Here is a 15,887-nt window from a genome sequence, read left to right as displayed (position 1 = left end):
GAGATATTGGAATACTGCTATCATGTCACCCCTCACCCTTCTCTTCGTTAAACTACACATACCCAATTCCAGCAACTGTTCCCTATATTTTTTAGCCTACAGTCCCCCAATCATCTTTGTTGCCCTTCTCTGTACCCTTTCTAGAGTCTCAACATCTTTTTTACATTGTGGTGACCAAAACTGGATGCAGTATTCCAGGTGTGGCCTTACCAAGGCATTGTAAAGTGGTATTAGTACTTCACGTGATCTTGATTCTATCCCTCTGTTAATGCAGCCTAGTACTGTGTTGGCTTTTTTGGCAGCTGCAGCACACTGCTGGCTCATATTTAAGTGACTGTCTACTAGGACTCCGAGATCCCTCTCACAGTTACTACTATTGAGCAAGGTACCACCTATACTATACCTGTGCATTTGATTTTTCCTGCCTAAATGTAGAACCTTACTTTTTTCACCATTGAATTTCATTTTGTTAGATAGCGCCCAGTGTTCGAGTCTGTCCAGATCCTCCTATATTTTAAGCCTATCTTCTGGAGTATTGGCTATTCCTGCCAGCTTGATGTTGTCTGCAAATTTGATGAGTTCCCCATCTATCCCCTCATCCAAATAATTGATGAAGATGTTGAAGACTACTGGGCCCAGAACAGAGCCCTGGGGCACCCCACTACACACTTCCTTCTATGTAGATTCAGTTCCATTGAGGACCACACGCTGAGTGTCAGCCAGCTACGAATCCATCTGGTGGTGATGCTATCTAACCCACATTTCTCTATCTTGTCAAGTAGTAGGTTGTGATCTACTTTATCAAATGCCTTACTGAAGTCCAAGTAAACTATATCTACAGCATTCCTCTGGTCCACTAATTTTGTCACTTGGTCAAAGAATGTAATAAGATTTGTCTGGCATGATCTGTTTTTGACAAACCCATGTTGACTTTTAGTGATGACTTTGTTTGCATCAAGGTGTTCGTTGATTTGTTGTTTGATTATCTTTTCCAGAATCTTCCCAGGTATTCAGGTCAGGCTGATAGGTCCGTAGTTTCCTGGATCTATTTTTTTCCCTTTTTTGAAGATGGGAACTACATCAGCTCTCTTCCAGTCCTGCTAATTTTTGTGCTGAATGCATCAAGATGGAAAAAGGAGCTAGGTATGCTGAGATGTTGAGGGGTGGGCTTAATTTGCTAATTTTCCCCAGCCCAACTTTGCCAAACTCATCTGAAGGCATAGAACTTAAACTCCTGAAGCATCACCCTCCCCCACCCATTTGGTGATGAATAATTTCCAAAAGTACCTTGCAAGCAATGTTTTCCTTGATGCTGACAGGGACACCATAGAGTAACCCTTTCTCTCTCTTTTTAATTTTTCGGAGCTGTTCTTCACACTCTGGGAGAAAGTCTGTCACGCAGTTGATTTCCCGGGTTACTGCTAAAGCCTTGATGCAAAAAGAAGAAAAGCAGAAGAAGGAGGTGATCCAAAAACCAATCTGAACTTTTTTTTAGCTGTTCAGAAAAGGAATTCTATGGAAAATGGACCTTTTTCCCCCTGGCTATACTTTGGTACAAGGCATGCAAATTAAATAAGGACTGGGCAACATACAGTTGGCAAACTGCACAATACATGTAACTCACCTTCATAATCCTGGTTTTGTTTTTTGACAGACCTCAAAACCTGAGCTACTTTATTTGGGCTGTGAACTGTAGAAAATGGTGGCATGAAAACAGCTGGCATATATTTTATTTTAGGTTTGTGGGAAGTCAGTCCCCCCCCCCAGAGAAGGAAATATTAAAAAGGCAGAATATTTCCTCAAAGAATCTTAAAAAGACAGAAAAGCATGCCCAGTTTTTCTTAATAGCCCCAAGTCTCCCTCCCCCAAGCAGAAACCAGTTCTGTAGAAATGCAGATATCATAATACATTCAGGAAGGTTGGAGTCAGGAAGCTGGAGCTGATGGGATTAAAAAAACAAAGATCCCTAGAATCAACAACCCTTCACCCCAAAAAATCCAACACAGCACATAGCCATCAGCCACAGGCCCAGGGAAGCAGGATATGACCTTTAGTACATAATAGGATTAACCCACTGCCATTAGCGGGGGTCGGTTGCCTCTGGAGCTCTGGAGCGGGTCGTGGGATTACCTATTCCCACGACGTTAGGGAATGGCAGCAGGTATACGAACAGAGGGCCGTATCAACATTTGGGAGTGCGTCTCCGCTATCTCCAAGCGGTGAGGCGCTCTGACCCTCTGTTTTCGCCCCGAGGTTCCAGGAGCAAGGATGTGCAGTCACCTGAGCTCCGGCTGGTGTACTTGAATGCCAGGTCCGTTGTCAACAAGGCTCCTCTCATCCGGGATCTGGTTGAGGGTGAGCAGGCGGACCTGGCTTGCATCACAGAGACCTGGTTGGGCCCAGAGGGGGGTATTCCTCTGGTTGATCTTTGCCCACCAGGTTTCCAGGTGCTGCACCGGCCTCGGGCTCAGGGTAGGGGCGGGGGAGTGGCGGTAGTTATGAGGGAGACCTTGTGTCTGCAGGAGGCCACCGTTCTCCAGATAGTCGGGTGTGAGTCTCTCCTCCTGAGATGTGGTCCTAGGGCGCAGTTGGGCTTGCTGCTGGTGTACCTTTCACCTAATTGCGCAGCAGCAGCCCTGCCTGAGCTTCTCGATATCCTCTCGGGGCTGGTGATTGAGTTCCCCAAACTTATGGTTTTGGGTGACTTCAATCTACCATCCCTGGGAGGATCATCTGAGTTAGTTCGGGAGTTCATGGCTTCCATGACGGCCATGGACCTGACTCAAGTAATTCATGGACCGACTCATGTAGGGGGCCACACCCTTGATTTGGTTTTTCTATCTGGATGGTGGTTAGATGATCTTGGTGGGGGTTTCCCAATTGTTACACCCCTGTCATGGACCGATCATCATCTCCTGCGGCTGGTCTTCCGTTTTGCCATTCCACGCCGTGGGCGTGTTGACCCAACTAGATGGTTCCACCCCAGGCGCTTAATGGACCCTGAGAGGTTCCAGGCAGCGCTGGGGTCCCCACCTGCCTCCTTTGCTCACAGCTCGGCGGATGCCTTAGTGGAAGCCTGGGAAAGGGCAGCCACGGAGGCACTTGACCGAGTTGTACCCTTGCGGCCCCTGACCCGGTGCAGATCCCAGCAGGCTCCATGGTTTTCCGTGGAGCTCCGGGAGATGAAGCATCAGAGATGGGGCCTAGAGAGCTGTTGGAGATCCAGCCAGTCTGAATCCGACCGATTGCGACTAAGAACCTGTATTAGGTTTTATCTCGCGGCGATAAGGGTGGCGAGGTCTAATCACTTCGCTACCCTCATCGCATCCGCAGATAATCGCCCGGCCGCCCTGAACCTTTACCTTTTACCTTTAGATAATAATAATAATAATAATAATAATAATAATAATAATAATAATAATAATAATAATAATAATAATAATAATAATAATAATAATAATAATGTTTTGGAGAGGAAGCAGAGGCTTAGACCAGGGGTAGGCAACCTTGGCTCTTTTATGACTCGTCGACTTCAACTCCCAGAATTCCTGAGCCAGCCATGCTGGCTCAGGAATTCTGGGAATTGAAGTCCACGAGTCATAAAAGAGCCAAGGTTGCTTACCCCTGGCTTAGACAAAGCAGGGGGGAAAAATAAGGCAGAGAAAAAAAACAACACTGTTGAAAAGAATGGACACAGCAATCAGAATATAATAATAGCTAAAGCAGTGTTTTTCACCTTCAGCAGCATTTAAGATATGTGGACTTCAACTCCCAGAATTTTTCCAGGCAGCCATTTTTTGTCTAACGTAGTCTAACCTGGCTCTGCTGCAAAGTTTAGTTTTGGGTGCTGCACATTTTTAATTTTTTCCTTCTGTTTTTATCTCAACTTTTTATATATCATTTTTGTCACAGATACATCATTGTATGTTTATGTCTTTGTGTATTGCCCAGAATAATCAATATGCTAGGTAATACTGTATAAGTACAATAAATAAATTCCCAGCATCCAATACACTCAAGTGTCTTTTTGGTGCATGTATGCCAGTACCTTCCACCTGCCAAGCAGGCAACTGCATTCATTCAGTCCTTGATCATCTCTCTAGAAGTCTCAAAGTCACACTGTTCCAAAAATGGAAATCCCTTGTAACCTAGCTGTTAGGAGTTGTAATAAATCTTCCACAGCTGAAAATAACTCCATGGATCACATAAATCAAAGGCCCTAGATTCAGGGAGCTAGGAAAAGGATAACAGTTCCTCTTAACTCTTGAACTGCTGGATGAAATTTGCTTAATTGGGGCAGGTTGTACAACTGGGGAGGGATTTGAAGCTGAATTGGACTGAGCTTCATTTATAATGTCTGGGTAGGAGTGTGGACAAACACATGCATATGTAGAATATTGGGGAAATTAATTTAGCATTGTAACCTATTAGCTTAGTCAGCTTTCCCTCAGTTCATGTAAATAAAAAAAAATCTGGCTTCTGCATCATCTCCCTGAGTACCATAAAGCCCATGCTATCTTGAATACCACAGTATCCATGTTCTCTTGACTGCTTCAGTTTTAGGGTCCCAATGCTTTTGAGGATTCTGTTTCCATGGAGACTCATCTCTGGAGAATTATGCTGTTTTGGTGATAGAGGGTCTTACAAAACATGCAAATAGGTTGAGGGTCAGGCATGGGTTTACAAAAGCCAAGAGCACTGGGCTTCCTGTTCCTCAACAGTTTTTGGGGGGAACTGAAGATGCCACCTACCGCCACCCGCAAAGGTCAAAGTAAGCTCTCAAAGTTTCCTGTGCAGATTAAATCCCAGCATGGATTGACTAAAAGACTTGGCTTGATTAAATCCCTCACTTTCTCCTAACGAGACAAACTTGTGTCCATCATATATTCTTTCTTGGTCCATTAAAGCATCATTACAGCAATCAGCTATTGTCAGATCTTTAGACTGATTGCTTCTAGTTATCACCCACTAATTCAGTTTACAGAATCAGGGAAAGGTACAGAGTTAGAAGAGATTTTACATTCTTAGCTTATGCCCAAATCACTAACAATATTTATGGTGTGAGATGGTTTGTATTGCCCAAAGGATTTTGATGTTAGGACGCTGAGCTTGTCGATCAGATGGTCGGCAGTTTGGCGGGTCGAATCCCAAGTGCTGCGTAACAGAGTGAGCGCCTGTTACTCGTCCCAGCTTCTGCCAACCTAGCAGTTCGAAAGCACATAAAAATGCAAGTAGAAAAATAGAGACCACTACGGTGGGAAGGTAACAGCGTTTCGTGCGCCTTTGGCGTCTAGTCATGCCAGCCACATGACCACGGAGACGTCCTCGGACAAGCGCTGGCTCTTCGGCTTTGAAACAGAAATGAGTACCAGCCCCTGGAGTTGGAAACAACTAGCACGCATGTGCGGGGGAACCTTTACCTTTTTAAAATAGAAGAGCAGGTTTTGTATAAACAACACATATCCATATTGGAATTTAACATTTAAAGTCAACCTTACCTTTTCAATATGGGTGTATAGAACACTTTCTGGAGACAAGGTGCCATCCTGTAACTTTGCAGCTAGTTCCACAAGAGAAAGAGATAGGATTGGAGCAGTCTTTATTCCTGGATTCTACAGCAAAGAACAAACATATTGCTGACACATTATTGCAAAATGGGTACCTGTTAGACCAGTGATTGTTAAACTACATTGTGTGGATTATTAATGATGCATGGAGGTTCACCAGCTGGCCCATTGCCCACATTTCCCAGCCATAATCCCCACATTCCCTACCCATAATCCCCACCTTCACTGCCAATCAACTGGCCAGCCTTGTTCAATCTTTTGGATGCACTGCAAGTTAGCTGACCTGTAAAAATGGTTCAGTGGCTGAAAACTGGTTTGCTGGAGCATAAAAGTAGCAAAGTAAATGCTAAAATTTGTAAAATGTGCAAGAGTGAGCAGTTGGTATTAGGGCATAGAGTATATTAAAAAGGGAAGCTGTAAAAAATAGTCAATTTTGATTTTCGTACAAAATGTGTTTTAAAAATCTTTTAAAATAGAGGAAATGGGAAGGCACATAAAATTGCCACAATAATGATTACCTTATTTGCTGAAAAAGGTGAACTCTCACCCTCTTAAAAATAAAAATGTAGGAGGAGAATGTTTAATTGGATGGTCCCCAAATTTCCTAAATGTTTATTTTGTGGTCCTCAATAGCAGAGAGTTGAAGAAACACTTTGTTCAATCATTTGTTTGTTTATTCAATCAATCTATTTTGAGGCTAACTACAGCATCATTGGGCAGCTTAAAGTTTTTTAAAAATAGCTTCCAACAAATACGTTTTAGATCAGGATATTTCGCCATGGATTAATGTGCAAATTTGCACCATTTAGCTAAAAAGACATTCTAGCCCTGCCAAAGGAACACTTTGTGTTGCTTTTATTTATTTAAGAACAGCCTTAAATTTGATTCTTCATGAGAAACTATGGAGGAAATTAGCCACAACATCCATTGATCCTCATTATCTCTGATTCATAACTCTATTGCATCAAAACGCAGATAGAGGCTGTTGTAATGGTGGTTTAATCACCTTCCTCCTTATCTTCAGAGGAGTCAAACAGAGCTATATTCTTGCCCCGTATTATTCAACTTCTATATAAATGATGTCATTTATACAGAAATAAATAACTGTTTGATCTAGTGCATTTAACCTTTTTTGAAAAGTAATAGACCCTTAATGGTAAGTAAGAGGACAAAGGAAGATAAAAATCTTAATTTTGATATTCCAGTTTATTACTTTTTAGCAAAACTTTATTTAAGGTTTTTTCCCCCCTTTCCTTCAATTATGTTCACTTCTCAGAGACTACCAGGACAAGTTCTTGCAGTTTTATTGGCAAGGTTTCTCAGGAGTGGTTTGCCAGTGCCTCTTTCTCAGACTGAGAGAAAGTGACTGGCCAAGGTCACCCCAGCTGGCTTTCTGCCTAAGGTGGGAATAGAGTAGAACTCATGGTTTCCAGCCTGATGCCTTAACCACTACCCCAATCTAGCTGTCATCGGTTATGATAGTATTTCGATACATTAAGGAATTGCGTACACACAATGTCATAAAGAGAGGTTTTTTAAACAGCTTTGTTTCACAATTAATTATTCATCTTGACACAGCAAGGCAAAGATCCAGTTTTGCCTCCATTAGGTCTCTGGTTTCAGCACTTCGCCTCTCCTGCCAAAAAAATGAGGTCAAGGGAAGGTAGGTTGGGAGAGGTATTTATACATTTCAGCGATTGCTGTTCCCAGCCTATTTAAAAGGCAGGCTTTTTTTGTTTCTGGTGCAGTGCACTGGCCCTCCTACTCAACCATTCATTTTATTTTATGATAGGATAATACATACAACATTGACAGTACTTTTGTCCCGCTTTTGTTATCAGTGTCGATACTTGGGGCTTTGGACTGAATCCATAGTGGGTATAAGACAGATGGGAAGGATCTGCCAAGAGTTTGGAAAGGGGTCCCTGGGAAGGAGCCAAGGTAAGAGGTGATCTCACAACACAAACCTAAGTTAAAGGTTACTATTCTCCCACCTAAAGATGGCAAGAAAGCAAATGATCTGTTCATAAGAAAGTGTGCTTTCACCTTCACCATAATTCCCCAGTTGTAATGGTATGTGAGAATGACCCTGGGGGATAAGAAGAAGGGCGTTTCAACACTGGAGGTTTTTAAGAAGAGATTGGACAACCATTTGTCTGAAATGGTATACAGTAGGATTTCCTGCTTGACCAGGGAGTTGGACTGGAAGGCCTCCAAGGTCCCTGTTATTCTGTTACTCTATTATTTTCAGACTTGCAAGATGGTTATCAGCCTTACAAGGTTGTCCAGGCATGAAGCACACCTAGAAGTACCAGCTCTAATTGTACTATAAGGTTACATTAACAGAATCTTGCAAGTGTGAAAGTACACCACTTCCCCCTCATCTTGCCACACCCCCAATCTTTCTGTGGGCTCAGCTGCCTCTTATTAGACCATTGCCTAGTTTGAGATTCTTCTCTCTGTCTCCCAAGGCACATTCTGTCTCCTGCATACCACTACACCAACTGGGATTCACTGGCAATGCACAGCATTGGGATCCAGGCACAATGCTACAGCAAACCTTGTTTTCTACAACCACTTAAGCTGCACCCCCTATAGCATGGGTAGGCAACCTCGGCTCTTTTATGACTCATGGACTTCAACTCCCAGAATTGAAACCTCTCCCTTTCTCCTCAGCATAGCTGATTCAGGAATTCTGGGAGTTGAAGTCCATGAGTCATAAAAGAGCCGAGGTTGCCTACCCCTGCCCTATAGTCTCACTTTTATGAAAGTAAAAAGCCTCTTGTTAGTCTTTCATTTTCTGTTTTCTCTCCACAGTTGCATGTAATCTTATCAGGTTCCAATCTTAGAGCCTCCAATTAGGACTTTTTTCCCCTAACAACAATCAGTAGCTCTGTGTGATATAAATATCTTGATACAGAGAATTCTTGTTTATACTGAAACATAATGAAGGGAGCAGGAATTCTTTCCAAACTAGGGATAGTTCTTCCTGAATTCTATATTATATTGCAGGATGAAGGCTACACAAAGAGCATTGAATGTAACTCAACATGCTATACTGGATCTCTCTCTCTCTCTCTCTCTCTCTCTCTCTCTCTCTCTCTCTCTCTCTCTCTCTCTTTCACACACAGAAGAGAGAGAGAGAGAGAGAGAGAGAGAGAGAGAGAGAGAGAGAGAGAGAGAGAGAGAGACTTTTGTGCAAGAAGAAAGACAAGAGACTTGTTCTTTGTACCTAGGCATTCTGACCTCAGCATAATCCTGGCATATGTCAACGGTCACTAGGCAAATGCTAAGCTCAAATATCCACTAGTTTTATGATGGATGATTTGTTACCATCCTACTAAGAAGTGGGCAGAGACAGCTGCATTAAGGGGGCAGCTTAAATGCAAGAAGAGAAGGCAAAAGAAATCTTATGCTTCTCTCCCCCCCCCATGACACAAAGTATGTGTGAACATTTTTGTTAGTTGCGAAGTCGTGTCCGACCCATCGCGTGAACATTAAGAGCCTCCTAATGTTAAATAGGAAACACAGAGCAACAGGAACCTTCAAAACTAAGTTTAGCCAAAAGATATGGAGAAGAAAACTATAGCACTATACAAAATTTGAAGCAAACCAGTACTTTCAAAGATCAAAATAATTACTTTAAATATGAAATAGATCTTGGCAAGCAAAGTGCCGTATCACCACTATATAGTTTATGCATATTTATTTTCTTAAGCAAGGCAGAAGCCATAATGCAGAGAATATGGGTCAGTGAGATATTTTGCAGGTAAATCTGTCTTAGTTATTTTCTAAAATTAAGAAAAAGAAGGAAATCTGATTCTTTTTTTTTAATGAAATGTAATACCTGCTGCTTAAACTGCCTTGCTGCCTTCTCCATTCGCTGAAACCCAAGTTCTCGCTTGGTCTTGAATTCATCAAGTTTCTTCTGGACCCGTAGCTGGTTCATCCATTTGAACATCAGAATAGCAGCAGCTGAGCCACAAAACAAGCCTGAGATAAGGCGCCTGTCAACCTCAGCCTCTGGGAAGAGCTCCTTAACTTTCTCTAGAGCCATAGTGTACGATGTTCTCTCCGTTCAGAATCGGAAAAAGCTGCTAAGACTGTGTTCCCTGGAGCTAATGGAAAAAGACAGAGAAGAGAAGTGGGTGGTGATTCTTAAGCCCACCCAGATGCTGTCAAGTCGAAGCAACTGACAGATAGAAGCCTGTCTAATAAGGAATTAAGAACTTCCAGAAAAGTATCTCTATAGAAGAATCTTTCAAGTGACAATTTATTGACTTAGCCATCACAACATTCCGATGTACTATACAACACGTCGCTTTAGAAATATAAGATGATCCACTTGTTCCATTCTGAATTCCACCAAATGTTACTACATGCCTCCATCCCTAGAGAATAGAAAGAAAAAAAACCACCCAGATGATGTGGAATTTGGTTTTCTTTTGTGATCTCCCGGTCTAGATATGTTTTCATAGACTAGATATTGCTAATGACAAAGGATAGACCTATGCAGCAGACCCAACAATAAAAAATTCTACCATGTACTTTGGGCTTCTTTCATTTCTAAGATATAGCTGTGATATTATTTCTCTTTAACAGACTTGCTTCTCTGTGCTCTTTCTAAACACTCTTATTTACTATGGGATGGCATACCAATATTTCAAATCTGAATGTATAAACAGTATCTAAAAAAACAAGGTCATGATGGCTGTTTGAGGGCCATCACTCACTCACTCACTCACTCACACACACACACACACACACACACACACACACAATGTGAACAACTATGCAGTCATCAGGATGATCAGTCAACTAGAATATTTTTTTTGTCCTTGCTTTGTTGCAAATGCTCATGTTCTTTCTTCAGTTTGCCTTTCTGGGCATCTCACTTGCCTCTGCAAGAACTTGGAAACAGCCAGGGTACTTGTGGCTGTTAATCTCAATCCACTTCATCCAAATCCACTTTGAGTTTTATTTTCACCACCCCTCATTCCAATTCCAATTGACATGTTTCCAGCTTTGTTTGATGATTTCACCTACCACTTGTTCTATCCCTCAAAAAAGGAAATGTTTATTTCTTTTAAATCTTAGACCTTCTTAGGTTTCTTAGACCTTCTCCATATATCAGGTTGCAATGTCTTTTGTAAAAAAATGAAAAGCATTTCTACTTGCTAGAAATAATCCCAATTAAAGTTAGTGGGACATCCAAATAGACATACGAAGGATTGCATATTTGCTTTTTTTTCTTTTTTCTTTAAGAAAGGCACATGAAGAAGTGGTGTGGCTGAGAAAGCTGGAATTAAGATCCAAATTTATTTCTTTTTAAGGAAAAATAACCGGATATGAAGAAAAATAGTTTTCTCTTTCTGTTTGCTACACTGCATCTAGTTGGAGGCCATTACAGAAAAGCAGGCAGAAGGGAGAGTATTAAAAAGAAAGCTCCAATCTGGTAGTCACACCCATGTCATCAAAGCCCATATTTTTGGGGGGTGTCATGCATAGGATATGCTAAAGAGGCACATGACTTTTTTGATCTCTCCTGCATGCCCCACATTACATCCAGTGCTTTTTTTGTAAAAGAAAAAGGTGCCAGAACTCACACATGTCATACAACCCACCTTGCCTACCCTACAAGGTTCCCTCCAAAAAAGGTGCCAGAACTCCGTTCTGGGTGTTCTATGAGGAAAAAAGCCCTGATTACATCAAATGTGCAGTCTCATGTAATGTCAGAAGTAATATATCAAATGTAAATCCTTTTGCATATGTGTGGCTTTTTTCCACAAGAGAACCATAGTTTAGAAGGATTTACTTTTGGACACAGATCTGTAACACTGGAAATAGTTCCATTTCCTGGATATGTTTTTTCTTCTTCTGAAGCTATTCAAGACTGCACATTTTTAAAGTAGATGAATAGTTAGTTATTTGCATTTTTAAAAAAACGTAATAGTTGACCCTGCCTGCAGGATTACAATCTGCTAAGTAAATCAGAACAAAATTCTTGGCTACAGCGCCAGCTCTCCTCAAGTCAAAGCAGTTTAACAGGCTACATTTTTACTGAGCAATGACTATTTCTACATTTGTTCCTCCTATAAATGCCAACAGTAATGCAATGAAAAAAATACTGAAGAAATGCCACAAAACAGATTTAAAAAATTCTGGAAGAATTTGTGAAAAGATTTAAGTAATTTTTCTCTGAGTAGACTACTTTTAGTTTTTGTGTTCTGGCAAATGAATCCAAAAGTAAATGAAAATACTTAAGAAGCACTTGCTATATTTTTTAATACTAATTCTGTAGCATTTACATTTAAAGACAAAAAGATGTCAGTATTTTTACTTTTCTATCCATGTGACTTTAGAAAATGGGTGCCTTATTGGAAAAGCTAAAAGACCAGGTTAAAGACAAATTATTATAGAGAAAATATATTCTATCTATGTGATTCCAAAGAGTTGGTATTGAGTTATTTATTTACACATTTTTGCTATTTGTTGTGGATTTGTGATGATTTTCCCAGGAGGGGAAAAAAATCCATAAGGAGGCTCGTTATTCCTCATTAGTTCTGTATTGTAGTGTTTGTTAGCAATTATACTGAAGATAAAATTTGTTTCTGCTTCCAAGTTAGTATTCAAACGCCTCCTTCATGCATTTTTCTTCTAATCTCAGTTTTGAACATTTCAATGTCAGGTTCTTATTCACAACAGAAAAGTGATCCTGAGAGAATGATACCACAGATAAACAAAAGGATCTATTTAAGAAATTATATATGGATAAATAAAGGTTGAAATTGCTGCTATGTACCTCAACAACCTATTTCATTATTCCTCCAGTTAGGAAGAATACCACCAGCTGCCTACATTCCTTTCCCCACCCTGGAATTAAGGTTACATTTCATAAGCTATTTTCCATCTTCCTTCTCTTGTTGCTTTCAAACTCCACTCCTAAATTCTTCTCTCTCTGTTAACTAAATTCCATGTCCCATATCACCTATTCTCAAACCCAAAGTGAAATTTAATTCACTTCCATCTCTGCTTGGCTGAGAGATACTGCAGGTTCCAACACAGATAAAACTCTTTTCCATGTTAGAGGGTTCTTTAACCATCCGTATCTTGGGAACTTTGAAAAAGTACTGTGACTATCAACCAAAGCAGTACATGTATAGAACCAAAATAACCCTTATAAAAATAATATGAAAAAGCAGAATTTTTAGAATGTCAAGCAGAAGCCTTCAATTGTTTTGAAGGGTTAAAGATACCTCTTACAAATCTGTGGTGCTTTTTGTTTATTCTGCATGAAATTGCTGTTTAGAGGCTAATATGTATTGGTATTGGAGGAAACCTCTTCCTGGAGAGTTATTATACCTACCCTATTTGGTCATTTTTCATCATAGGCAGTATGTAGCAGTAAGAATACTTGACATTGACATTGAAAAATGAAAGCATACATATTTGACTTTGTGATTCACTTCATGTTCCATGCAAAACATTCCTCCAAAATGCTGTGCAACAGTGGCATGACTGTATCACTTGGCTGGGGGAAATAGAGCTCTGTGTGGATGGTGGTTTTTTTTTAAAAAAAATACTAAATCGCATCACTATTATTAGCTGTGAATGCAATCCTTCTATCAGTAGATGCAACCTTTTCCAATTTACCACCTTCTAAGCACGTTTAGAAGTGCAATTCTCAGAATTCCCAGGTTGTGATCCTAATATACCTGGAGGATGCCAAACTGGGAAAACTTGTTTATATTACAAGGGCTACCCATTGTAGTTTAATATACTTTTTCCTCTCATTTACTGACCTGAGTGAAAGCCAGTATCCAAATGCTAAAAAGAGAAAGAGGGAAAAAGATAACCTGATACTTTAAAGTAGATGTCTGCCTCATTTCTCTAGTCTAGAACCACATACAGAAAGCTAAACACACCAACTACCAATACTAATTTTGTTTGTTTTCATTATTTCATTCCATATATATTGTATAACAAAGTTGGTAAGGACCTGGGAGGTCTGCTAGTCCAAACTCCTGTTCAAGCAGCAAACCCTATACCATTTGGGACAAATGGTTGTCCAATGTCATCTTAAAAACCTCAATTGATGGAGCATATACAATTTCTGGAGACAAGCCATTACACGGATTAATTGGTCTCACTGTCAGGAAATTTCTCCTTAGTTCCAGATTGGATCTCTTCTTGATAGGTTTCCACCCGTTGCCCCCTCAGGAAATAGTTTGTCCCCCTCTTCTCTGAGATAGCCCCTTAAATATTGGAAGTCTGCTATCATGTCATCCCTAGTTCTTCTCATCATTACAGTAGACCACATTGTGGCCCAGCAATTTAATACATTCCTTAGAAGTAGGGATAGGTAATAAGTACATTTATTTTTGAACAATGTACAAAGTGACTGAGGGCTCACTCCCAACCTTAGTTAATTTTTAAAAAGTCTTGCATGCTTACAGCAACACTGGCTTTTCTACAAGTAGACATTTCTCTTCTTCAAAACTTTCTGGAAGGACCACATAACTATAAAACATTGCATGATCATATCAGACTTATTCAGTTGATATACTGTATTTGGTATAAAATCTGACAGAAAAGTGAGCAGTCTGTCCCCTCAGAAATTCCAATAATTACAGTGAACAGGCAATTCTCCAGAGATACAATATAATTGTATTTAGTGGGGAGCTTTCAAATTCATGAGCTGGAATCTAGCAACTGGTAACTTCATGTGAGTTACCTCACATAAAAGCATTTACATGTGTGCAAGGATTCCATGCTCTAGACCTTTTACACTATTTGTGAAGAGTGCCTCTCCTGGGATCTCAGCAGTATGACTTGAAGGGAAGAGTTGCACATGGCTTCTCATGCATTCAGTTCTACCTCTGAACACATTGCCAGGATAGGACTATCCATATTCCAAGAAGTGCTGGAGAAATTATCTGCAAACAACCCATTGAATAGTATCCTTCAGACACTCTATTCAGTGTTAAGTGCCTTCTCTCTTTATTGACATGTCTCCCTTTTGCTGGAGAACTTCAGCTGGGCAATCACAGAATATGAGGGCTGCAAACAGTCTATGAATTGTCCACTTTTGCCTAGACCAAACAAGTCCTTTCTCCAATTTTAATCTGCCAATGTCTTTCATAGTCAGTCAGTGTTATCTATGGCATTTTTTGCTTCAGTTTTCACACACAATGTACAATATAGAGAACTTGTGCATTTTGATTCACAATTTTAAGCTAAAGGTGAGGATGCTTGTGTACAAATTCTTCTCCCTACCACAACCAAAATAAATCTCCATGCATAGAAACTTGGTCGAAGATAGTAAAATTCTAGTCTAGCCTTTTCTTGAACATGATTTTTCCCCCAGGTGATTTCAAAAGCCAAACTAATTGAGAACATTAAAAAAATGAGCACCCAACAATGATTAAAAATAGTATCATTTGGATTGTAGGGTTCTGTAACTTGAACTAGAAAAAGAAACAAATTGTGTAGCCTTGCCTAACTATTGCTATCTCGGTTCTATAATCAGTGTTTGCATCAGGAACAAATTTCACGCAAGTGTGGGAAACATGTACAGAGATGTGAAGTACAGAAGGAGGGAATAAGGGAAGATCGATGGCTTCCTTATATTGTAATAATTCTGTTCTCTGATTTTCATTGGCTAACAAAGTTTATAAAGCAATGCTACTAATTTTCTAAGGTGTGGCACTTCTGAACGCAACTGCTGCCAGTGTTCAGATTGTGTTCCCACCCAGGACTTATTTTGATAGTAAATAAAGTACTATCTCTTTAAGAAGGGTCTGGTTGAGTTTTCATGATTGGATTGTTATGATTTCTCAAGTTTTGCCAAGGGCCAGTGACCTTACATATTAAAGACTTGTCAGCTAACTTGCTGCTTGGGAGAACTAAGCCCTACTGATTAGTAGATTTCCTTTGATATATGCTCCTTTTGAATTCTTCAGATGAGTTATATTTAAAAAAAACCAATAAAGTCAAACTCAGTTCCCTGTGACTTTGGGAATGCATACATGCAATTTTCTTACAATGTTATGGAAATGGTTTGTCATTGCCCTCTGCCAGAAAATAGCTGACTGATAATGCCTCATTCAAATATTAAACAGGCTTTGCTCCACTTAGCTTCTAAGTCTAAATAAGGTCAACCAACTTCTGCCATGTGCTAAAGTAAGATATACTGGAAAAAAAGCTTTTTAACCATACTTTATAAAGAATTTATAACATGTTCCAATCCCAATTGTGCTATGTTGAATTGTTTATTATTTTCCATTTGTCTGCACGAGACTATCCAATCTGAAGAGAAAC

General features: G+C 40.2%; 1 protein-coding gene across 1 annotated transcript in view; it reads right to left on the bottom strand.

Annotated features, from left to right (window-relative positions):
* LOC308665945 (vitamin D3 hydroxylase-associated protein-like) overlaps window positions 1-15,819 on the bottom strand; it is a gene marked incomplete at its 3' end in the record, with an annotated part of 48,121 nt that extends 32,302 nt beyond the window's left edge. Inside the window, exons 1-4 of the mRNA XM_081324335.1 lie at window positions 15,786-15,819; window positions 9,415-9,685; window positions 5,499-5,612; window positions 1,288-1,428 (exon numbers count right to left, since the gene is read on the bottom strand). Of these exons, the coding sequence (XP_081180461.1) occupies window positions 1,288-1,428; window positions 5,499-5,612; window positions 9,415-9,624 (465 nt within the window). The 5' untranslated portion in view covers window positions 9,625-9,685; window positions 15,786-15,819. The remainder of the gene's footprint in view (window positions 1-1,287; window positions 1,429-5,498; window positions 5,613-9,414; window positions 9,686-15,785) is intronic.
* Window positions 15,820-15,887: the final 68 nt, after the last annotated feature.

Source organism: Vipera berus (genome assembly GCF_964194415.1).
Source record: "Vipera berus genome assembly, chromosome: 3".
NCBI lineage: Eukaryota > Metazoa > Chordata > Lepidosauria > Squamata > Viperidae > Vipera > Vipera berus.
The sequence above is the reverse complement of the archived record's forward strand: the minus strand, read 5'-3'. Positions and strand labels throughout refer to the sequence as shown.